The following is a 26,111-nucleotide window of genomic DNA, read 5'->3' on the forward strand; positions in this document are numbered from 1 at the left end:
GCAGGTCATATGTCAGGCTTATGATCGAGTTCTACTAAACTGTGGCATACTGGTTAGCAGCCACATTTTCTGAGAATTCTACTTATTTCTAGGACTTCAATTCACTCAGAAGTTAAAAATTGCAATACTATCTCAGGAAAGCATTTTATAGTCTTACCAGCTACATAAAGTGATTTCCTTCTTCTAAAGAATTTCCTTCTTATTAATAGACACATTTTCCTACATAAGGATCTGGAAGACAAATCGTTTCTTGTTCCATTTTCTAAACTTCCTAAAAAGGAAATACATTTCTTTGGAATCGTGCTGGATCTCTGTCCCGTAAGCGGCTGTCCAAAAGAAGACCAGAACTTACCAATAACAAAAAGAGGATCCCTGCTCCAGAGCGAGAAGAGCGCAGCCCATTGGACAGTGGACTGGACAGTGCAGGCCCCGCTTTGCTCAGCTGTGGTCACCGGCCCCTCACCTGCCAGGCCTCCTTTCCATTTTTCACCCTTTATTTTTCTTACTTTAAATAGACCACTTGTTGGCTGGCCAGACCTTGTGCTTCTTAAGAGGAACACGGTGGAAGTTAATTACACTCTGGGTTAGGAGAACTCTTGTATTTCACCCATTCTTACCGGAGAAGGAGAAAGAGCAGGAGGGAAGTTACGGGATCCGCAGGTGGCTGAAAGCTTCATCTTCAGAACGGCCCTGTAGCTCTCTGCATTGGAGGATGGATTCTTTCTCTTTACTTGGCTCAGCAAAGGCTAACTTACTTTTTTGTGAATGTCGCCCTTTGAGAAGGTCAGGAGCCATAGCCACCTAAAAGTAAAAATCTAGGAGTCTGAAAATCTGGGTCCCAACCTGAGCATTGTCATGTAGTTGGTTGTATGATTTTGGGCACATTTTATAAATTCTCTCCACATCATTTTCTCATCTCATCAATGGAAATAATAACCTCATGATATTATGAGGAATAACAGATGGAAAATTGTAGTGAAAGTACCTTTAATTATAAAATATAGTATAATTTAATATATTATTATATGCATTTTTTCAGAATTTGGTATAAATAATACTGATCAAAAAGCTCTTCTTTTGTGGCCTCGAAAAGCAACTGTACAAATTTTAAAATCTTTCATAGAATAAGAAGAGTAGGATAATAAGAAAACAAATATGTTTGACATATTCATGTAAGGAAAATATATACTTTTATTAAAATCATTTTTGAAGCATATTCAACAAATGAGGATTATCTAAAACAGTGTTAACTGAAACAAATCAGGGCACAAATCATGCAGTATGCGGGGCATCGTGTAAGAATAAACAGCTATATCCGCACACGCATGAAAACCTATGGGGAAGAATGCCAGTCTGTTGACAATGATTATTTTGGGGTGGTGGGATTTGGGGTGATTTTTAATTTCCTTCTTTACATTTTTCTGTATAAACTCTTTATAATTAGGATGCGTACTGGTTATGACTCCCTGAGTCACAAGGGTCAATAATATCCAACCCAAACTGGCTCAAAACAAAGGGAAACGTTTTGTCCCCATGGCAGTGGGAGACTGGGATCAACACAGAAAAGACCGTAATTGATTCCAGTGATGCCTGCCTGAGTCCCAGTGAAACGGTGCTTGAAGCCAGCTCTTCAGTCATGACTGAGGGTTTAGGTTCAGCAGGAAAAACGGCCACCTGTTTGCTAATAGAGGTGTCCTTGCTCACTCTCATCTCTGGAATGAGTGATATCCACATCTCCAAGGCTAATCTGTGAACATAACAAAGTTCTCCATTTATTTTGATTTCCTTTAATGACACTCAATAAAGTTTCATTTTTTCTCCCTAAAGTTTTTGATATTTCTGATGTTATTTTAAACTAAATTCTTGGTTTGAGGTTTCCTGGATCATGCTGGCGATATGAATGTAGGCTGAAATCCACCAGGGATGGTGGGTCCTTTTCAGGTACCTTTTCCCCTACTTTACTCAGCCCTGAGGCAATAGACCTCCATGGTGCCCTGCGGGTGGTGGGAGGGGAGCTGGTGACTGTGGCTTAGCTTTACCCTGAGGGCATAGCCATGCAGGGACACGCAAAACGTGTGTGTGGCAGGGATTTGTGGGTAGTGCTGGGGAGATCCCCAGCTTCGGTGGGCCCTGGGCTTCTTTGTTTCTATCCCCCGACTCCTCCATGTCATCAAAACTGCAGCTCAGCTTCAAATCTGCGTCATCAAATCTTTTCAGAGCAAAGTTCATTTTGATTTCTGCTTACGTTTCTGGTTTTAGACAGGTCATTCCTTATATTATTTTGGTTCTTTGATGTTTCTATGAACTTTAAAAAATCCAGCATGATGAGCTGTTGCCCATGAGAGGTGAATTTGAATAATCTAGGCTGCCATTGGCCCCAGCAGAAAGCTATTAGTTTTCAAATTCTGCTTCATACCAAAACAGGAGTTTAGAACTAAAGAGGAAAAGAAGGTAGTGAGGCTCTCTTTGCTTAATATATTTCTATATTGCTTAATAGGCTTATTTATTTCAGTATGGCAGTATTGGTAAGCAGCAGAGCTAGAAATGAATTTAAAAATTTATATAAAATTTTTATTCTCAGAAATAAAACTTTATAGTTCTGTGAGTTATCAGGATAATTTAAAAAAATAAGAGTTCATAATGGTTTAAACAGTTTGTTTATAAAATTCCATTATACTATTCATTTTAGCTAAATGACTATACTGATATATATTCCCTGTAAGTAATGACTCAGGATTTTATTTTAAGGTAGCTTAACTCATGTACTTCAGAGATTTGAATATTTCAAAATTGTTTTACTGGTAAAGTTTATACAGAATAGACCGCAGAACCAATTATGTTTTGCCAATTTTCTCCTTGAGGATGATCGCAGATTTATACTTCTTACACTGGAATACAGGCTGTCAACTAGAGCTAATTCCTTTCCATACTTTGGAAAGAAGCTAGTGGAATAAAATTTAAAATATTGTGTGTATACTCTACATAATATATTTCATAGTATCAAAGTGAATAATATATAATCTTTGAATGCAAATAGCAAAACATTTCTTGAATATTTTTAAATTCAGGAATTTCATAATATAATGAATATATATTAGTAGTCAGGATGATCTTTGTGAAATACAACATTAACACATTTTATTTTTTATGGAAATTAGAAAAAATGTTACTGCAGAAAACAGGAGTAAAAACATATGTAATATTTAAAGATTCAGTCATATTACTCTTCAATACTACGATGACTATGACTTTTCTTCTGTTACTACTAAGTGGTAGCAGGTTCCTCAAATTTAAAGAATCATAGGGGAAAAGGTTAAAATGGAAAAATTCTATTTTTATATTCTCGCTAGGTACTTTTGAATCTCCTGCCTTAGTTTAAGTGTCTACTCATTTGCTTCTTTGTTTGTGCTACCTTTGATCTTTCTTTGTGCTCCCTCGCAGCCAAGCTTCTCTTAAGAGGCCTCGGGCACTTGTGTCCTCCATGCCTGACCACCCCTCACATCTTCAGGACACGCGTTTGGATTGTGGTGGCCATTCAAACCCCCTCAGACACTAAGTCCCCTCATCTCTTTTCAGGTTCTTTTCCTGGACTTTTCACTGTACTTGACATTGTGAGCTCCTGACACTCCCTTCTCCCCAGACTCCCTGACCTAACCTCTGCTTTCTGACCAGAGCCCGACTGTCTCCATCCTCCTTCCCCCTTCCCCACTCCTCCAGTATCACTTGCGCTTCAGTCCCTGCACTCGCACACACACCTCCCGCTGACATGTCTACGTGGATGACTCCCAAATGCTGTCAGTTCCTGAGATCCAGTCTCATTATCGATTGGTTATCTTTACTGGGGTCTTCGACTAATGCCACCAACCCAGTTTGTAACACATAAACCAGGCGTCTGTCTGCTCACATTGTTTCCTACCATGCCTTCATTTTCTGTTTTTAAAAAGCAACACTCTCCTTGCAGCAGCTCAAGCTTGAAAATGCAGCTTCATCTCTGACTCCACCTCTGTAGCACATAGTGCTCTCAGCTTTGCAGGAGCTGCCATTTCTCGGTCTGTCCCTGGAGTCTGATTTCCCATCTCTGCACTCTGGATTTGTTTTCTGAAAGCCTCTGGATGACTTCACGGCCTTGGCCTGGGACAACCTTCCCGTTTCATCTGCAGTCATTCTGGTCCCCACATGAAGCTCATGCTAACCACACCAGAATCAGCACCCACTGCTCCCTAAGCACACATGCATCTTCATGCCTCTGCTCATTATAGTCTTTCTTTGGAATGGCCTTCTTCCCATTTCTCCGGTGACCCGAATGTGTTCTTCCTTCAAGGTCCCTGGGGTACTTAATGCCAGTTGGTAAAGGAGACTGGAAAAATGCATCCAGAAATGTTAAAATTATAGAGGCTGTGGGAGAACAGCATTTAAAGAAGGGGATAATCAAAAAAACAATTTAGGAGAAAACGAAAAAAAGGATTTAGAAAAGTCTACTGATGACTCTTCTCAAAGGAGCTGTCTGTTCTTGGGATTTCCAATTCCAGCCTCCCTTCTCTCTTAGATCCATTCCACAGAAACTGCTCCTAAGGATAATGATGGCCCCCGTGTGTGAAACCCCATGGTCAATTCTCAGTCTTCTTACTCCAAAACCCACTCCTCTCCTTTCAGTTGATGATAACCCCATGCTTCCAAGTCAGCCAATAATCTTGGTGCCATCTTAGACACCTCTTTCTCTTCAATCCCGAACCAGTGGGCTCTACCTTCAGAACCCCCACTTCTCATACCTCCCACTGCTACTGTAGTGGTGCAAGCCATTATTGCCATCTGTTTCTTGGATTCTTAACTCGTATCCCTGTTTCTTCTCACCTCTCCCTCTCACCCCAAGTCTATTCATAACACAGCAGTCAGAAGGCTCCTGTTGAAACCTAGTCAGATCACTTCACTTTTTTGGCCTCCACCCCATTTCAGTCAGGGTAAAGCAATTCCTCCTCTCTGCTCCTTTTACTCTAACCTGGGCTCCCCCTGAAATATTTTGCCAACACACAGGTTGTTCCTTATGCCTCAAAAGCACATCCTTCAGAGGACAACTCCATGTGGCCAACTTGCTCTCCTCGTTCAAGTCTCTGCTCGAGGAAGCCTACTCTTACTATTTCCCTTACCTTGCTCTGTTTTTTTCCACTGTACTTGCCGTTTTCTATTGCATTATATAATTTACTTACTTATCCTTATCATCTGTGTCTCCCTGCTAGAATGTAATGTCAGTGTTCACTGATATACTGCAAGGATCTACAATAATGGTTGCACATAGCAAATACTAAAATATCTGTCAAATGAAAGAATGAAGGACTTTTGAGAATAAAAGTTCTATGAAGTGTTAAGGACCTAAGGTAGCTTACGTGAGTCCAGCAGCAAATGCATGTGAAGAAATGGAACCACAGAGGGAAAGAAATTTGTAGTTTATCTAAGCCTTTCCATTCCTATACAGAGTCACTCTGACATATGAAAACTACATCTATTAGAAATATCTTTATTATTTTTAATTTGGAATAACACATTACGTAGGGTTCAACAACATGAACATTTTAAGTATCAAAACATAAGGACCGTGACATTCTTAAATATTTGTAAATACTGACCAATCTTAAGTATCAATAAATACACCCTATATTAGCAGTTTCAGTGTAATAGCCCATCATATGCAATTTGAAAACAGAGCAAAAATTGGTCAACTGGTTAGTCAAATAAAAGCTCATCATTAACAAGTCCACATTTTTTTACAAATGCAAATAAAATAAAAATGTATAATTATGATATATAATAGAAATTAAAACAAATATAGTAGGCAACCAATACTGTGAAACCTAATATATAAGAGAAGCACTTTTACATTCCTAGAAATATGATTCTTGGCATTAATTTTGACATTGCCATAGGTTTTCTAAAGTAATGGCTGATTTCTTAAGCTCCTGGACATAGGCAAACATAAAATTATTTACTTATGGTTTTAAAATTAAAATGGTTCTAAAATTAATGTACAATTGTAATATAAGAATAATTTCTCATGGGAGGGCAGTCTACACTGCATATAAATCACCAAAAACTTATACAAAGAGGTAAAACGTAGCTCCCCCTCATTAGATTTGGAATTATTTTGGCTTTCAAAAATTGCAGTGTTTTAAATGAACCAAAATCTTAATTGATTTCTCTGGTAATTTTGAACACAGAAATTTTACCTAGAACCTCTTCTTGGAACATGAAATATGAAATAAAAATCTATATTAAATCACACATATATGTATATATATGCATATATTTTTATAACTTTCATTAGGATAAATATTGTAAGATAAAAATAAAACCTAATTTAAACAAAAAATAGACTAACATTAACATGGCAGGTTTTGCTATGTAGGTTAACATTGATCTAACTGAAGTACTATACTATATATTCTAAATTTTAGACAGTAATGGAATATAGGCGGGGACTACGAAGATTACTTACATAAAGAGCTGGGATATGCTACACACTACTTCAGCAGTGAATGTATGGTTTTCATATTTTGCTCAGTGTAATAATAAAGTACGTCTCCATTACCTGAGGCATAGTGAGTGGGCAGTAGCAGGAAGGCAGCCTGGGAGTATGTGGAACAGTGGGGAAGGCTGGCTTCAGGAATGATTACATGCTATGGATGACTGTGCTCATCAACTATGCATATTTACTAATGTTATTTTCACCACAGCCTCACAAACAAAATGACATACCACTCTTTATAGCAGTCTACTAGATATCTATAATACAAACTTGAGAATGAGAAAACCATACTCAAAAATGGGCTTCAGACAAAATGCGTATCCTTATGAAAATGGTAAAATAATCAGGAAATAGAGATAATTCTGGAAAACAGAAATGCTTAAAGGTACATAGCAAATTAACTAAACACAGTTTCAGGAGGAGGAGTCACATTTACTGTTTGAAGGAGAGTTTGTGTTTACTTTTGCTTTTAATTGCAATGGTTTAGTGAAGTGGTGGAGACAATAAATCACATTTACAAGATCAGAGTTACTTATACTTGGATCTCTACCGGCTATTTTTATATAATAATTGTTTCGGTGGAATGTCCAATGAAGATTTTTTGTTTCTTTTAAATATATTGCAACAAGTATTTTGTACATTAAAAATCTAAAATGTTTGAAAGCCAGAATAATATTGACTGAGAAGCTCCATTTCTGGACATGTGCTTCAATACGTACATATCCCTAAGTCTGTGCCAGGAACCCAGAATGAATTTGACTGACACTAGACCACCAGTCCTCAGGGCTCAGGCCATGGCTGTCTCATCCATTTCTGGAGTGGACACTGTTTTCCCTACTGCCTGGCACACAGAAGATGCTAATGAGTATTAGTGAAAACAGAAATCTCCACCCCAATAAAGACTCTAGTTTGTTGAGAAATAGATTTTACATTTATTCAGGGCTTCCTGTTAGTTTGCATGTAAAAACCATAGTGAAATTTAGCGAGCCTGCAGAGATATAGTAGAGATCCCCAAAATGTAATATATATATACACATTCTTGTTTCCTGAAAAAATATACTATATCTTATGTTAGAAATATATATTTCAGTGTTTATGGGTAAAATTATATGATGTCTTGAATTTGCTTTAAAAGATTACAGCAAAAAAGAGCATGTCTGTGAGGAACAGATGAAACAGTGACAAAAATATTAATAACTGGTAGATCTGGGCAACAGGTGCTTAGAGATTCTTCATACCCCTATCTGTGCTTTAGGTGGCTCGAACATTTTGATAATAAAAATGATAAATTCAAATTTCAATAATAAAATAGTAAGGGCAAAATAAAGATATTTTCAACTATCAAAACTACTGTATAAGATCACTGGATATTTTGCAAAGATCTGCATGAGACTATTTACATGACGTTGTAATAGTGAACAATTGGGAACAACTGAAGTGTCAATCAGTAGCGGACTAGCAAATACAGTACACCCACATATAACAAAATGCTATGCAAACATTAAAAAGAAACTGTTGAGTGAAAAAGGAGGTTCCACAGTCGTATGCAGAGCTTACTTCATGGTCACAGGAGTGTGAGAGACTTCTGGAAGAGTGTTCATTGTATGTTCAGAATGGTCATCTCTGTAAAGAGAAATTACAGATTTTTTAAAAAACTTTTTTCTTGAAACTGCTCTGTACTACTCAAGGTTTTTGCAGGAGTATGTATCAAGTTTCTATTTGGGGGAAATTATTTTCTATAATGATTCCTGCAAGTGGAAGCTAAATAATGTATACACATGGACACAGAGTGCAGAATGACGGACAATACTCAGAAGAGTATGGGGTGGGAGGGGGTGAATGATGACAAATTACTTAATTGGGTACAATGTATATTATTTCAATGATGAATACACTAACAGCCCTGGCTTTACCACTATAATACATCGATGTAACAAAATTGCACTTGTACCCCATAAATTTAAAGAAATATTAAAAATTTTCTCATTATGTTACTCCTTCTACCTGATGAAATAATTTTTAAATTTTAATTTAATATTTATTTTGAGACAGGGTCTCACTTTGTCATTCAGGCTGGAGTGCAGTGGCAAACACAGCTCATTGTAACCTCCACCTCCCAGGCTCAAGCAATTCTCCCACCTCAGTCCCCCAAGTAGCTGAGATTATAGACACATACCACCATGCCCAGCTGATTTTTTTTTGGCGGGGGGACAGAGTCTCACTCTATCACCCAGGTTGGAGTGCAATGGTGCAAACTGCCTCCTGGGTTCAAGCGATTCTTTTGACTCAGCCTCCCAAGTAGCTGAGATTACAGGCGCCTGCCACCAGGCCCAGCTAATTTTTAGTATTTTTAGTAGAGACTATGTTTCACCATGTTGCCCAGGCTGGTCTCAAACTCCTGACCTCAGGCGAATCACCCGCCTCGACCTCCCTAAGTGCTGGAATTACAGGTGTGAGCCACCATGCCCAGCCCTACTTTTTTATATTTTTTGCAGAGACAAGGTCTCACCCATGTTGCCCAGGCTGCTCTGGAATGCCTGAGTTCAAGCAATCCACCTGCCTCAGCCTCCCAAAGTGTTTGAATTACAGGTGTAAGCCTCCACTCGATAACTTTTTAATTTTAAAAATTGTGTAGTTCAAAGTGAGAAAGTGCTATACCTCTAAAACAATATGAAACCTAGAATAGATTTCATTTCTTTCTTTTTTTAAAAAATATTTTATTGCACTTTAGGTTCTGGGGTACATGTGCAGAACTTGCAGGATTGTTGCATAAGTACATACATGGCAATGTGGTTTGCTGCCTCCATGCCCCCATCACCTATATCTGGCATTTCTCCCCATGTTATCCCTCCCCAACTTCCCTACCCTGTGTTGTCCCCTCCCCTATTACCCCCCAACAGACCTCAATGTGTGATGCTCCCCTCCCTGTGTCCATGTGTTCTCATTGTTCAACACCTGCCTATGAGTGAGAACATGTGGTGTTGATTTTCTGTTCTTGTGTCAGTTTGCTAAAATGCAAGTAACATCTTCAAGGCACCTGCATTTTTTCCTCAACCACCTACTGAGTGCATTAAAATGTTAAGATGTCAAAAGTACATAAAATACAACATCATAATGTATATAGGAATAAACTTAAATACCTTTTGGTTAATTAAAATCAGGTTGAAAATTCTATTAGTTATAGGAAGAAATAACAGTTGGAAAAGAAAATATTTTCTAGTTGGTTCTTAAAGAATCTGAATTGAAAGAATTCCAACAGTTCTATGTAAAAAAGAACTTGTGAGTATTTTAGTAATCTGTTTGTTCTTAGAATAGAACAGATGGCAGAACAAAATGAAATGTAATTTCCAGATGTCTTATTTTGTAAATTCAGTGCCATGAACTCAGTGTTATCAACTGAATATCAAGTTTAAACATAGTCAACACTGTAGCACTTTTGGAGTAAATTTTAACTAAATCATTGACCTTTGAAACATCATTTCAGGTTTATTAGCTTGGGTAGGTATCCCAAAAAGTAGATATTCTAGTAGCTGTCCAAATCTTCTGTCTTGAGATACTCTGCTGCTGCTGTGTGAGCAATTCCTAGTCTGCAAGGATCCCCAGAACAGAGTGGGAGGAAGCTCACAGCGGACCACTTGCACCTGTCCCTCTTCAGAGTCATTACAAAACAGCTGCTGTGTACAGTTCTTATTCAAGGGGTGTACTGTTCCCACCATGTCCTATTTCTTTGCTGATTTTAGTGTTTCAAAGAATTTAAAAGTAGCTCCTTACCAAGAGGGTGGAGACCCCTAAATAGATAATGTAAACACAAATCAAAAGATATCTGTTACCTGGTAGACGTTTTTTTCTTTCAGGTCCATGTTCTAAGCATTAGGAATGATGAGAGATTTCTTAGGCTTTGATTTATCTGAGTGAAGTATCTGTATTAGATTGAAGAACCACATTTTGTTACAAATTAACTGCATATACTTACAGTTGCTCTAGGGTAGATATTCTGTTTATTAATTAGATGGCTCTAGATGATCTTGGGGAAATTATTTAAATCCTTATTTAGGGGTTTTAAAGGTATAGTATATGATAAATAGTGTCAGATTAATTTTATTTTTACCTGCTTCTTAGAAGAACTGGATTGGTCATGGTGCACAGTAACAGAATGATGCTTCTTTGAAGCTCTGGAAGACTCTGGACATAATTTTCTCTTAGACCTATGGGCTATTTTGCTTACTATCAACCTGTGGTCACTTGGACCAACTTCTTTAGCTTGATTTTCTGATTGCTGCTGTAGCAGTCGGGGATCTTCTGTTTCTCCATCTGATTTGAAAATGTGTGGTTGTCTTTTCAGTTTTAGTGACCCATGGCTTTTCCCTAACCTTTGTGTTATATATTTGCCTGTTAAATTTTCTTTTCCATTCATTTGGAAGTCAACAACACTTTCTATCATCCCTAAATTGTTATTTGACGTCAGAAATACTGCACTATTAGATAGTTGCTTACTTTTGTTTAAGCTTACAGTCGATTTTCGATTAGAAGAGGGAAATTCTGTCATATTTTCACAGGACTTTATTTTTTTTTCTTGCAGAGGTCTGGAATTCTCCTGATTTAAATTGCTGGCAGTCTGCATCTGAATGTTACTATTAGATCTTTTTTTAATAGCTGGACCTAAATTGAGTTTATCATGCTGGATCATACTAGTATTGCGTGAAAACAAGTTAGATTGTGTCACAACATGCTGTTTTCTTTTTGGGCTGCCAAGTACTAAGGTATTTTTGTTCATTTGTAATAATTTATTTTTGAAAACTGGTACAAATTTAGAAGTGATGTTACTTTGGGAGCTAAGATTTATGTGTTGAACTTCAGTATTTCCTCTGTTGGGCATTAATACTTCCAAATGTACTTGTGGAGCCCTGATAGGCAGGGATTTCTTTCTACCCTGAACACACTCTGGCTGGAGATGCAAAGATGAGAAAATGCCTGATGTTGGCAGGCTGACTGAAAGCGCCACCTTGTGGTCCACTGCTACTGAACATGGTAGAAGACTTTGAGCACAGGCACGTTTTATGGAAGGGGCTTGAGTCAGAGATGCCCTGAACATATTTTTAGTGGTCAAATTGGGTGGCTTGACTTTGTTTTCCTGAAAGAATAGAGATTAAACAAATTTAAAAATGTTAATAATGCCCTTAATGGAAACTTAACTGTATATATTTAACTGCATATAATATAAAATATCAACCAAATGAGAATATAAAGCAACACTATGATATACAGAACAGGTAAAGAAAAACAAAATAAAAATGAGCCTTTTGATGGAAACGTATACATTTCTTATGGCTTGTATCCTCCTTTAGATACCATCTAAAGATAAAAGAACATTCCACAGTTCATATAAATCTACTATAAAAACCATCCATACAGCTACCCACTGTCCTCCAAACATGCTCATGCTGCTGTCTTGCTCGCTGAACAAGGTATGACCCCTGCTATAGAGCACACTAGGCAAACATACCAATGCTCTTCATCACACACCACTACCCTAATCCTATGCAAGGTTTCCCTGCTCAGATGTTATCCTGAGAAGAAGGTTCTTAAATTGGATTGAAGAACACTTTTATTTTAAAGAGATGTTTTGTCATAAGGGACTGAGTCACCTTGAAGTATCCAGATTGAATTTTTTCCCATTTGATGATAAAAGGGTTAAAGAACTAAGTTAAAATCAATTATAGAAAACCAAAGAACATCCAGTGTTTGGATCTTTGGATTCTATAAACTGTAGTAACATTTAAATAGCATATCTACTTCTTGAGATACAAGAAAACTCACAGGCAGATTAATATAATAAAAGTATTTGTAATTGGATATTTAACTGTACTAGAATATGTGTATTGTGTATAAAACACGTTTATATTCACACTCTATTTCTTCTTCAGCTGTCTTTTAGAAATATACATATGGTGAACATAATTTCCAGAAGTTTCTTTTGCTCCCTAGCCTAGCCTGTCAATATACTATTTACCCATTCTTTCCATTTTTAAGATAAAGTAAATAGCTCAAAGGGGGAAACCTCTAGGTTTATATTCAAAATTTATAAAAAGACTACAAAAGAGACTATGTAAACAGCAGATGATATCATAAATAATTCATAGAACTTAAATATACTTAATAGTCAACAAACTACAGCTTTGTGAAGTCACAAGCCAACAAAAAAAAACATGCTTTATTATGTCATTATCATTATTCTGTTTCACTTATTCATTAAGTGTCATTGGCAAATGTAACTTGGTTAAATTTTAATTTCTAGAATTTATATACAACTTATATAACTTTATACATTAACAAAACATTATAGAAGGATAAAAACTTGAACTCACATTTAGATATGAATGAATATCTCACAGAAGCTTAATATTAAAGTAATAATTAAATGAAACTTGAGAAATGACAAAGATGACTAATCAAAAGTGTTTTATCGATCGAAATTTGGTTCAGTGCATTGCACAACCTCAGTGTATTTCTTGCTTCAAGTTGAAGCAGAATTCAGTCAAGCTTAGATATAACCACAGGCTTACAGGACATATGGGTTTTTGAAGAATATTTTCTTTAAGTGACATGACACAACAAGGAAGTAGTCAAATTCAGAATATGGGACAGTCTCCAGGGAAAACGATCTAGTTTTCTAGCAAATAAGTGGCCTAAATAAAAGGGGACAGAGTTTGAGATGTTACAGAATAAAGAGGTTTAAGAGACATACACAAATTATGTGGGCCCTTTTTTGGATTCTGATTTAAACAAAACTAAAAATAAGTCTGTGTGAGATAAATGGGAAACTGCAGTATGAACTAGTACTTGATATTAAGAGACGTTAAATCTTTTAGGTGTAGTAATAACATGGGGGTTATGTAAAAATATTTTGAAATGAGATAGAAACGTACACCATAGTCTTTACAGGTAAAACACTATATTTGGGATGCATTCTAAAATCCTCCAGTTTACTTCCTACCCAAAAATGTGTCAAGGGAGAATTAGATGAGAAGCACATGAGAGGTGATTATATTCATTTCCATTATGTATCTCTGACGTTTTCTATATGTTAAAAAATACAAGTTTGACTAAGCATTCCTAATTTTTTTTTAACTTGACTGAGTTTTATCAAGTAGTCTGATCAATTTGATTTCCATTTTTTAAATTTATGCCTTTTACATTGCATGAATCTTAGAGTTAACATGTTTGTGGTCTAGTAATACTAATTTACTGAGAGCTCACCAAGAAACTTTTCTCTGTATTATCTCATTTAGTCCTAAAAACCACTATGAAGTAAGTACTGCAAAAGACATGACCCCCTTCAAAGGAAGGACTTACTCTGCCTCTGGTGGAGCAGAAACCCCTTTAGGGATTGCTTTGGTTACAGAGGGCCAATGCCCAAGGATATGCCTGTCTCAGGGTGACCCAAATCCAATCATGGATGCAGAAGGGGTTAGAAAGGCCTGGCTATTTGGGCCAGTGCAGAACAACTCAGATGGGCCATTTTAGTCTCAGAGCTCCTCAGAAGGGTGGCCAGGGCCATCTAGTGTCTGCTGTGTTTTTGACTTCTCCCTTTCCCCAATCTTGCTTCCTCCCTGCCTTCCACAGATACTGCGCTTCCAAGGGCAGTCCCTAACAAACATCATGTGCACTAGACTCCACCTCAGAATCAGCTCCTAGAGAACCCGATCTGTGACAAGTTTTATCATTACCACTGCTAGCCTTTGCCTCATTTTACAACTAAGGAACTTGGGCACACGGACATCAAATAACTTGTCCCAAATTATACAATTAGTAAGAGGTTCAAATTCAGGCAGCCTGTTTCTGGAGCTTGAGCTCTTAGCTACAAATATGAACTTTTTCCAATTACAGAACTAGGAATCATCTTGGGTTTCAATTCTGATTCTGCAATGCATTTAACTGTGTGGTTTTGGTAAAATTATTTGGATGTTCTGAGCTTTGGTCTCCTCTTCTGCAAAATTGAGTAAATTCTTTATCCAAAAATCAATTTTAATTATTAAATGAAATAATACACATAAAAGCAGCTGGCATGCAGAAGGCACTCAATAGAATTGAGTAGGATAAATTCTTATAAAGAGCAGTATAAAACCATAATTTCCAATTAAATGTTATTTTACATTTATGAAGCAAATTTTAACAAGTACATTGTTCTGATTCATTATTTCTAAAACAGACATGGGCTGAAAATCTTAAGTACTCCAGAAGTATATTCAATAAACATGCAGATGTAACAACATATCTTCTTCCAAAATCTTTAGATTCAGACTTGGCCAGCAACTTTAAAAAATATTATGTCTGGACAAAATTTTAATACTATTTTAAAGATGTCAACTGGCATTTGTCCACTCATTCTCCCTTCTAAAGAAATGACCTTGCCTGTAGGCCTTTGTGTCTAGGTTGTCAGGTTTCTGTACAATTTTTCTCTAACAGTGGGAGGAGTTGGCCCCTGACCAGGAAAATAAACAACTCACAATTCTAAATTTACATGTATCTAATACTGTGGTCTCAGAACACATAAAGCAAAATCTGAAAGTAGGAAAAATAGATAAATCTACATCATATTGGGAGATTAGAAAACACTTCTCAGCAACTGACAGATAATAATGTATTTGAGCTAGAAATGCCCAAAAAAAAGATAGCTAGAACATTCCCATATCTTAGAAAGTTAGTAAGTACATTTCAAAATAATTCATGTAATTAATAAGTACATTTTAAAATAATTTATGTGTAGAAAGTATGGACTGCCCTATGCATAAAATTATAAGCTATTATTGAGAGAAATTAAAGAATATATATTTAATATGTGGAGAAATATACAATATTCATAGATTGTAAGACTCAATGAAATTCCTATCAAAATCCCAACATGCTCTCTCTGTCTGTGTGTGTGTGTGTGTGTGTGTGCACACGTGTCTGTGTCTGTGTCTATGTGTAAGTTGACAAGTTGAAACTAAATGTATATGGAAATGCACAGATCAATAGATAAGATGCTTTATCAAATTTCAAAAATCTTACAAAATTTAAGATTAAAACACTATTTATAATAAATATAAAATTTAAGATTACATAATTAAGGTAATTCTAAAAGCATATATTGGTGCTAGGATCAACAAACTGACCAGAGAAAGAGATTAAAGTAGCCTGAAACAATACCATACACACAAAGACACTGGATTTATGACAAAGGTAGTGCTCCAAAGTATTGAGGGGAGAAAAAGTACTGGGAAAAATGTACTGGGGAAAGAATGGTCTATTTTATTTTTGGCTTGGACAAATAGATAACCATATTAAGAAACAAATCTGACTCCCTACATCACATCATATTACAAAAATAAATTCCAATTGCATTGTAGATCTAAATGTGAATGGAAAACAAGCTTTTATTGGATGATATTAGAGGAAAATACCTCATGACTTTGGGGTACAGAAAGATTTTTTAAATCAGATATAAAAAGTAGTAACCATAAAGAAAAAGACTGATCATTTTGATTATAAATTAGGACCTGCTGGCAAAGACACTATTAAAACACCAAGAATTAATTAAGAGAGAAAGCATGTTATAGAATGAAAGATAATTGTGTATAACTGATAAAGAATTTGTATCTGGCTTATGTTAAAAATACGTATAAATCAATCAGAAAACTCATAACAGTAGAAAAATGAGAGTGGCATTTCAAAAAAAATCCAAATGGCCAATATACATATGAAAAGATATGCAATCTCACTAATAATCAGGAAAAGGCAGATTAAAAACACATAGCAATAAATACACCTACCAGAATGGCTGAAATAAAAGACCAACAATACCAAAAATGGGCAAGGATGTGAAGCAACATAAATTCTTCTATACTGCTTTAGGGCAGAGGGGAGTACAAATCAGTTACGGAAATAGTTTGGTGTAGCCAGCAAAGTTAGAAATACCCATACCAATTCTACTCCTGGAGGTTTCATGTACATGTGCACCAGCAGACATACACAAGAATGTTCATCACAGCATTACTAGTAATAGCCCCCAAAGAGAAACAATTCAAACATTCATCAATAATATTCTGAATAAATTCTAGCATAATCATATAATAAAATGCTACATTATAAAGGAAAGTAAACTGACTACAGCTAAGTGGAACGACATGGATGAATATCACAAACATGACACTGAGCCTAAAAAGCCAGGCACAAAGGAATACATACTCTACGATTTATTTTACATCAAGTTCAAAAGCAGGCAAAATGAAATGTGATGTTTAAGGACACATACTTAGTTAATAAAAACAAAAAAGGAATAATTTCCATAGAAGTAGTCACCTTTTGGGAGGAGGAAAGGAGTTATGACTAGGAAGATGCAAGGAGGAGGCTCCTAAAGTCCTGACAAGGTTCTATTTTTTTTTTTTTTTGAGATGGAGTCTTGCTCTGTTGCCCAGCCTGGAGTGCAATGGTGCCATCTCAGCTCACCGCAACCTCTGCTTCCCAGGTTCAAGCAATTCTCCTACCTCAGCCTTCTGAGTAGCTGGGATTACAGGCATGCGCTACCATGCCTAGCTAATTTTTTTATATTTTTAGTAGAGACAAGGTTTCTCCATATTGGTCAGACTGGTCTCAAACTCCTGACCTCAGGTGATCCGCCTGCCTCAGCCTCCCAAAGTGCTGGTATTACAGGCGTAAGCCACCATGCCTGGCCAAGGTTCTATGTTTTATCTGGGTAATGGTTAAATGGATGTTTGACAATCATTACAGTACAGTATTACTTTTCTATATGTGTGCCATGTGTCACCATAAAAATGGATTTTTAAAATGCAGAGGAGACAAACTCAGTAGGAAATATCTTCCCTCCCCAATAGTTTCCAGCCTCAGTAAAAATATAAACTCTGAATCTGATTTCAAGTTAAGTCTTCAACCGCTTTTTTCTGACAAACTCTGGGGTGTAGGCCAATCCCCAAATGGCCATTTCTTCTTTAACTTGTCCATTAGCAGACAGTCAATTATATTAATTTCTTAATGAAGTCAGACAGGAGCCAGACACTAGCCCTCTGTCTTCCTTATACAGCAGAGATCATACTTTAAACTCTAAGTGGTTGCATAGAAGCCCCAGCTTATTTGACTTGGTGAGGGGCAGGCATCTTACCTTCCACTTAACTGAGCTTGTACTGACATCACAATGTCTCCAAATACATACTGTTCATAAAACTCTGTCTCTTTAATCTCCAATAACCTAACTCATTTATATCCTGGATGTGGGTGAAACATTTCAGTAAACAACTACTACTGTAGTACCATGTTAAATACAATAATAATAATAACAACAAATAGTATTAGGGAAACATTGAACTGAGAGAAAAGAATTACTCACATTGGGTTTGGTATTCCACCCCAGAAGGCAAGAGATTCAAGTAAAATAGATGGATAATCTGTCTTAGAGAACTAGATAGGACAAGAGATCGTTACCTGTATACTAGGTTTAGTTAGTTCTTGCGTGTAGTAGCATGGTTTACTTGTCATCTTTATGGGAAATCCACATATATGGTGCAGTTTAGATTTTAAATCTGAAAGAAAACTTTTCAACACAACTTCCGAATCTACTCTTGGAAGGAACTGTACAGGCTGACTTCTGATGCAACTGAGAGGATACCTGAACAATGTTAAAGAACAATGTCTGATTTTTCTACATAAGAGGCAAAAATTTATATGGAATTTTAAAAAGTATTAAAGTAGCAATGTCAAAAAGGCACACATAAATACATCCTAACTCTTTTATATTGCTTATCTGATACCAGCCACAGCTGAAAGCATGTTTTCTCACGGGGATCTTCATTCTTTCTATTCTAACGCTCCAAATCAAGAGAATTCATAATATCTTATTATATGGCTTTCTAAATGAAAGGGCAATTATGGTATTCCAAAAAAGATTTTTAAGGAAGATACTATAACCCTTACGAATTACAAAATAAGTATTATAATAAACAATGAACAGATTGCACCTCCAAAAACAGTGAAAAAATTCAGGACAGAGAAATAATACATACAGATTGTATTCAAGCTGCAAAAGCAGTTCTTTGAGAAAAGCAGTGACTTTTTCTGATGAAACATATTCTGAAGATTTTGAATAATATCTTGGCATCTTATGAAAGAAAATAATGGACGTATGTTAACCCCAGTTTTACTATTAAAATAAGTTTGGCTTAGGAAACGTAGAATGCAAAAAGACAACACTATGGCTCTTCCTTGTTTCATTTTTAAACTCCAGCAGGTCAGAATACAGATACAAATGGTAAAATCAGTACTAAGATTTGAGTTTCGCCTGAGCACTTACGCTCTTTTCATGTGTGTATTTCAATTTTTACAAATACTGTTTAAAAAGACATTTTCTTAAGTCAATGGGGTGCAATTAAGCATAAGTCAAATCATCTAAAATTTGCCTATAAAATTAGATAATCTCCTCAAAAGAAAAATCTTGTTTTACAAATAATCTTTTGTTTACCACCTACCCTTTTAATCCAACCCTTTCAACTGTATCTGAAATGCCACTGGAGGGAGCACTTGGCTAAGGAGAATCATGATTGCTTTCTACTGTCTAAGTACACATTTTTTTCTGTCTAACTTTTGTTTTCTAAATTGTTGAAGTGGTGTTAAAAGAAAATATCCTTATTAAGCTCATCCTGAAATAAAAACAGAAAGAAATTCTAAGCACACCAAAAACACTTGTACAGATTAGAAGTTGGGGGAAATGTACCATAGTTCCAGTCAGACACAGAGAAGGTTGGAAAGTATGACCATGAGAGTGGAAACAAAACTAAATTATAAGGTGGGCAGACAGCATCTGCTTCAAACAATCGGTGTGTAAAGGATATGTGAAGGTCCTTTCTCCGAGCATTTTAAAATAGATGTTGCAGTATATTTTAAGTTTTCCACAATCATCTGGAAGTTTACAGCCATACTAAAAATTAAGCACAAAATTTAAACATCTTAGAGAAAGCTGAACTTAGGTTAAGTTACAATAAACAAAAATCAAATAACTTTTTTTTTTTTTTTTTTTTTGAGACGGAGTTTCGCTCGTTACCCAGGCTGGAGTGCAATGGTGCGATCTCGGCTCAGCGCAACCTCCGCCTCCTGGGTTCAGGCAATTCTCCTGCCTCAGCCTCCTGAGTAGCTGGGACTACAGGCACGCGCCACCATGCCCAGCTAATTTTTTGTATTTTTAGTAGAGACGGGGTTTCACCATGTTGACCAGGATGGTCTTGATCTCTTGACCTCGTGATCCACCCGCCTCGGCCTCCCAAAGTGCTGGGATTACAGGCGTGAGCCACCGCGCCCGGCCCAAAAATCAAATAACTTCTAATGTAACATATATTTCCATTCCTTACCAGGACATCCCAGTGTCTCTGGAAATCTTCATATGAATGAAAAGGACAGCCAGGGGGGATGGCATGAAGAATATTTATAATTTGTCCCATTTTCATACTATGAAAAATGAGAGGAAGATATTATGAGCCAATGCTTAAATACAGTTTAATAAGTCAACTATGTGATTTAGAAAGTGTTCAAAAAAGATTTAACAACTATTTCACTAACTATATAAACTAAACATTTGCTCAAGTTTCAAACACATTGTACCAAGTCTTTTTGTTTTAACTGACAAATAAAAATAGTATATATTTATCATGTACGACATTGTATTTCAAAATATATATACATTATGATGGCTAAGTCAAGCTAATCAACATGCACTTACATACTTTGTGTGTGTGTGTGTGTGTGTGTGTGTGTGTGTGTGGCTGTGGTAGAGCACTTAAATTGTACCCTTAGTGCTATTTATTTATTTTTTGAGACAGAGTCTCACTCTGTTGCCCAGGCTGGAGTGCAGTGGTGTGATCTTGACTTACTGAAACCTCTGCTTCCCAGGTTCAAGTGATTCTACTGCCTTAGCCACCAGCTGGGATTACAGGTGCATACTACTATGCTCAGCAAATTTTTGTATTTTTAGTAGAGACAGGGTTTTGCCATGTTGGCCAGGCTGGTCTCAATCCTGGCCTCAAGTGATCTGCTTACCTTGGCCTCCCAAAGTGCTGCAATTACAGGTGTGAGCCACCTTACCCCTTCTTAATGATTTTTAATATGTGTGTAAAAAAAGTAATTGCGATTTTTGTCATTACTTTCAATAGCAAAAACTGAAATTACTTTTGCACCAATCTAATACACTCTTACTAATTTTAGTCACCATGCTGTACAATAGATCTCTTGAAGTTATCCTTCCTATATAACTGAAATTTTGTATCCTTTGACCAACATCTCCCCAATCGACCCCTTCACTTCCACCTACCCAGCCGCCGGTAAGCACTATTCTACTCTCGGTTTCTGTGAGTTCAATTGTTTTAGAGTCCACAAATAAGTGAGATGATAAGGTATTTGTCTTTCTGTGCCTGGCTTATTTCATTTAACATAATATCCTTTAGTTTCATCCATGTTGCAAATGACAGGATTTCCTTCTCTTTTAAAGGTGACTACTATTCTATTTGTGTATATACCACATTTTCTTTATCCATTCATCCGTTGCTAGACACTTAGGTTGATTCCATATCTTGGCTGTTATGAATAATGCTGAAATGAACATGGGGGTACAGATATCTCTTCAGCATACTGATTTAATTTTCTTTGTATGTATCACCAGTAGTGGGATTGCCAGATCATAAGGTAGTTCTAATTCTAATTTTTTGAGGAACTTCCATACTGTTTTCCATGATGGCTGAACTAATTTACATTCTCATCAATAGTGTGCAAGTGTTCCCTTTTCCCCACATCCTTGCCAGTATTTGTTATTTTTTGTCATTTTGATAATAGCCATTCAACAGGCATGAGGTGATCTCTCATCGTGACTTGAATTTGCACTTCCCTGATGATTAGTGGTGTTGAGCATTTTTAGATATACCTGTTGGTCACTTAAATATCTTCTTTTGAGAAATGTTATTCGAGTGCTTTTTAAAATCACTGCCAATTTTAAAATCAGGTTGTTTTCTTGCTATTGAGTTATTTGAGTTCCTTACATATTTTAGATATTAGCTCTTTATCAGATGTAGGTTTACAAATATTTTCTCTCATTCTGTAAGTTGTCTCTTCACTCTGTTGACTGTTTCTTTTGCCATATAGAAGTTTTTCAGTTTGATGTAACCATATTTGTCTATTTTTGCTTTTGTCAGCTGTGCTTTTCCACAGATACGCAGTTTTCAGTGTAGAGGTCTTTCACCTCCTTGGTTGGTAAATTTATTGCTATGTATGTTTTTGGTAGCTATTATGGACAAAATTATTTTTATTGATTTCTTTTTCAGATAGTTTGTTGCTAGTGTATAGAAATGCTACTTTTTTGTGTGTTGATTTTGTATCCGACAACTTTACTAAATTTGTTTAATAGTTCTAACAGTTTTTTGGTGGAGTCTTTAGGGTTTTCTATATATAAGTTCATGTCACCTCCATACAGCAACAATTTAACTTCTTCCTTTACAAGTTGGATGTTTTTTCTTTCTTTCTCTTGCCTAACTGCTCTAGCTAGGACTTCTAGTAGTATGCTCAGAAGTGAAGAGAGTGGACATCCTTGTTTCTAATCTTAAAGAAAAAAATCTTTCAATTTTTCACTGTTGAGTATGATGTTAGCTATGGGTTTGTCATATATGGCCTTTATTTGTGTTATATCTTAACTACTAGAAGTACTAGAAAAAACTAAATTAGATTGTAACACAAAATAATGACTAATATTTTTCCACCCAAAGATATTACTGGTAATTGTGAGACTTTAGGGAAAAGTCTGTTAGGAGTTGAATGAATTAGAGTTAAACCCATGTTTTCTATTGACCTCCTCCTGGCTTTGATGATTGAATTATTACGTGTATGCTACTAAAGTTCTTTTTCCTAAGCAAGTTAAAATTTTATCCCAATAATCCTGCTTATACTAGTAACAAATTATTTTTTCCTGAAGATAGTACAAACTTAAAACTCAGCTCATATCAAATTATAATGAATCATTAATTATTAGGTAAAGTTTATGAGGTTTTATTAATATTATTTTGATAGTTTTCATTCTATAATGAGAAATCTAGAAATATTACCTTTTTGAAGCTAGATCTAATAAAATGTGAATATATAATACAATTAGTAATTTGATAAAGAAAATTCATGACTTTCGTAAATATGACAATATTGTTTCAATGCCTTTGTGAAGTCATAATTCAGTATTTTTAAATTCACCAAAATGGTTTATACTTTTGCACATGTCAATGTTAAGAAAGCAAATAAGAGAAAACTACTATATTTTGAACCCATCTTAGATGCTACAAATTGAAATCTCACCTCGGCAAAACGTAGCACCAGTTGCTTAAAATGGAATGTCTCTCAATGACAGCATGCTTGTTAGTATGAAAATCCTTTATAATCCTCTGGGAAATCGCAAACTCTTCTAGCTTTTAATAGAAATAAGATTTGTAAGTCCTCAAAGAATTCAGCAAAAAAGAAGACATTTTAAAAGATACATATCTGCTACATACACAGTAGGTTATAAAGTAGTTTTTAAAGACTTAAGTTACATTGAATCATGGATAACCACTTTACATAAGTAATCAATGTTGCACCTCACCCTGCTTCTCCTCTATACAATATATGAAGTATTTCATGCTTTCCCTCTTACCATCCCAGTCCAAACTCCTATTTTGTAGTTATTTTAGCTGGTTTTCAGGTTTTTTTTTAAAATTATGTTAATTTGCAGGAAGTTGAATCTCTTCCAAAGGAAGGTATTCATATTTTGAAATAATAGCTTTTAACCCCGACTTTTTTTTTTTTTAATTAAGAGTGAGTAAGGGAATTATACTTCTATCTGGTCTTTTGGAGGAGAAAAGAAGAGCCAACGCTTCAGTCTCCTTTTATATCCCTCCCAGCCTCCTAGAACACTTTGTTCCCTGTTCCTTCAGTTTCCTCCCTATAGGGCATTTTAGCTTGTATTTAACCTACAAAAGTTTGCCGATTATAGCTTTCTTACCCTGGAAAATCTCCCTGAGAGGCAGTGTTACAGTTAGCCAAAGATATAAGAGACCTCAAGGAGGGTAAAAAAATAAAGTATCAAATTTTGGGTGAAAGGACACTATATTAAGATTAGAGAGAATGGTTCATAAACCCTTACCCCATTTTTAACCAACCACCTAGCATCTTTTGGGAAACAATGTTCTAACTTCACAGCCTACTACTTTTCAAGGAAGTCCAACTAAACTAGACAACCTTTTATTGCCTGGACAACTCATTAGCATTTTAACAATATAGTTGCTTAAAGTATTGTCCCCACTCTGATTTATCTGACTCCAATCAATAAGGTCCTATTGTCTGGATCTAGACCCATCTTCTCCAAGTCCAGTGACTGATCCTTCTCTGAGTTCCTACCGCTTTCATTAAGACTAACAGAGAAGCAGGGAAGAGCAGGAAAACATGAATGCAGGAAGAAGAAGATAAGATAAGCTAGTTAATTTGTGAGGTAAAAGAGCAAGGACATGCAGAATGAATAAGGACACATATTTTCCTGTGCACAAGAGATAAATCTTGCACTGTGATGTACTGTGCTTAAGAGATCAGTTGCCCAAACTGTGTGATAAAAACATGGTTAGAGCAGGTATGGTTATGAATAAGACTGGTTGCAGAGGGACGAATAAACGGAGAGAAAACAGAACTTAAAATTGAATTCATAGAAGGTAGGTATCAGGTTCGAATGTTTAAAGTTTATGGGTTCCCACATACACTTACTTATATAGCTTGAACATATATCCTTCTGGGTACTTTCTACAGTATTCAGAGACTCAGGTCAAATGCTGCAGGGACCTCAATAGTACCAGTACTTAATGTTTACATTGGTCTTTCTCAACACAGATTAAAGACTGGCAAACCACTCGACTGCTCACCATATACTCCAAGAGACTGCAAATGCTCACCCTTTGTATTTATTTATTTAGCAAATATTTATAAAGTGCCCTTCTATGACCAAAACCATACTGAAAAGCAGGTATTCAATAAATATTACTTTCTTCTTAAAATGCCAATCTAAAGAATTTGGACTTAATTTTTTCTAGGCAATGCTGAAATACTAAAGACATTTAGGCTGGGGACCTTTGTTTTAGAAAGTGAACTCTCTTGACACTGTAAGGAAAAATGAGATAAACTTGAAGCATACAACTCTTAGCAGTGGATCACTTGGCTCATGCATTGCTGAAGAACGCAGCTAGCTGTGAGAACTAATGTGATTTGCAGGACACATTGATCATCGACACGTTGAACGCACTTGCAGCCCTGGGTTCCTCCCAGAGCTTTAAGAAAAAATAAAAATAAAAAATAAAAAACTTAAAGGAGAGAAACCGGAAACAAGGCCCATATGGAGACTGGTTTAATGGTTCAAGTAAATAAAGGGAGTCTGAATTAGAGCAACAGAAATGGAGACAGAAAGGAGTCAATTTAAGAGACTAGAGTTGTCTATTAAAGACTAACTGGAAAGAGAAAACGAGAAACAGGAAAAGCCAAGGATGACTCTGAAGTCTTTAGGTAGGTAAATGATTGGGTGCTGATGCCACTAATGAAAATAATTACACAGGAGGAATAGATATGGGGCTGGGGAAGGTGACAAATAAATGTATTCAGTGTTAGACATAATTGAGTCTGACTGCCATTAGTACATTCATTTCGAAGTATCCAAGAGAGGGCAGAAATGTTACAACTATACAAGAATATTTGGGAGGTACTGCTCTATAGGCTGAAACCACTGAAATGGGTGAGCCTGCTAAGGAAAAGAGGGCCAAAAATGGAACCCTAAGAAACAGCAACATTTAAAATGATAAATGGATGAAGAACCACAAATGAATTCCAGGAGATTCTAGAAAAATCAGTTTCAGAGAAATCAAGAAAGGAAATTATTTCAAGAAGAAAAGGGTGAAAAATAGTATAAATATTCCAAAGATTTCACATATGATTCCCTCAGACATTTTCTTTTTCTCTTAATTTCTAAAGTAACATAGCTCCTATAACACTAATTTTGATACTCCATTACCAAACATTTTAAATTGTATTTTTATTCAACATATATTAGGTATCTGTTTCTGTAAGGCTCTATGGGACATGCAAATCTGAACCAAAAAACCTAAGGCTAGGTGAAGGAAGCATGGTATAGTAGAAAGAACAGAGTCGAAGGACAAACTCAAATCCTGAATCTCTTACTGACTACCTTTACGACCCAGAGCAACTTACTTAACCGCTTTGTGTCTTAATTTACTTACTTATAAAATAATAACAATAGCTATTATTTTTGAACCTCTATTAGGTGTCAGTACTATGCTAAGTCCTTAATGTACTTTACCCCATTACCCTCCTTATAACCCTAGAAGGTAGATATCATTATTTCCAATTTATAAGAAAAATGGAGATTCTGCGAGAGTAAGTAACATGCCAAAGAAGCACTGTTAATTACTGCAGATCTGAGAGTTTTAATGTGATTCTAAGCCTACACTGAATTTTCTGGGTATGTGAATATTAACTAGTCCTCAGTAAATGT

General features: G+C 36.0%; 1 protein-coding gene and 1 pseudogene across 1 annotated transcript in view; one reads left to right on the top strand and one right to left on the bottom strand.

The window, feature by feature from the left end:
- Nucleotides 1-5,517: 5,517 nt before the first annotated feature.
- The window catches only part of CUNH18orf63 (chromosome unknown C18orf63 homolog), a 36,712-nt gene continuing 16,118 nt past the window's right edge, over nucleotides 5,518-26,111 (bottom strand). The window contains exons 7-13 of the mRNA XM_064378934.1: nucleotides 22,886-22,995; nucleotides 19,912-20,008; nucleotides 19,399-19,484; nucleotides 17,996-18,179; nucleotides 10,626-11,648; nucleotides 10,348-10,437; nucleotides 5,518-8,140 (exon numbers count right to left, since the gene is read on the bottom strand). Of these exons, the coding sequence (XP_064235004.1) occupies nucleotides 10,381-10,437; nucleotides 10,626-11,648; nucleotides 17,996-18,179; nucleotides 19,399-19,484; nucleotides 19,912-20,008; nucleotides 22,886-22,995 (1,557 nt within the window). The 3' untranslated portion in view covers nucleotides 5,518-8,140; nucleotides 10,348-10,380. The remainder of the gene's footprint in view (nucleotides 8,141-10,347; nucleotides 10,438-10,625; nucleotides 11,649-17,995; nucleotides 18,180-19,398; nucleotides 19,485-19,911; nucleotides 20,009-22,885; nucleotides 22,996-26,111) is intronic.
- Nucleotides 24,744-24,888, top strand: LOC135276170 (5.8S ribosomal RNA; annotated as a pseudogene).

Source organism: Aotus nancymaae, unplaced genomic scaffold (assembly GCF_030222135.1).
Source record: "Aotus nancymaae isolate 86718 unplaced genomic scaffold, 86718_ANA_hifiasm-v0.15.2.pri h1tg000020l, whole genome shotgun sequence".
NCBI lineage: Eukaryota > Metazoa > Chordata > Mammalia > Primates > Aotidae > Aotus > Aotus nancymaae.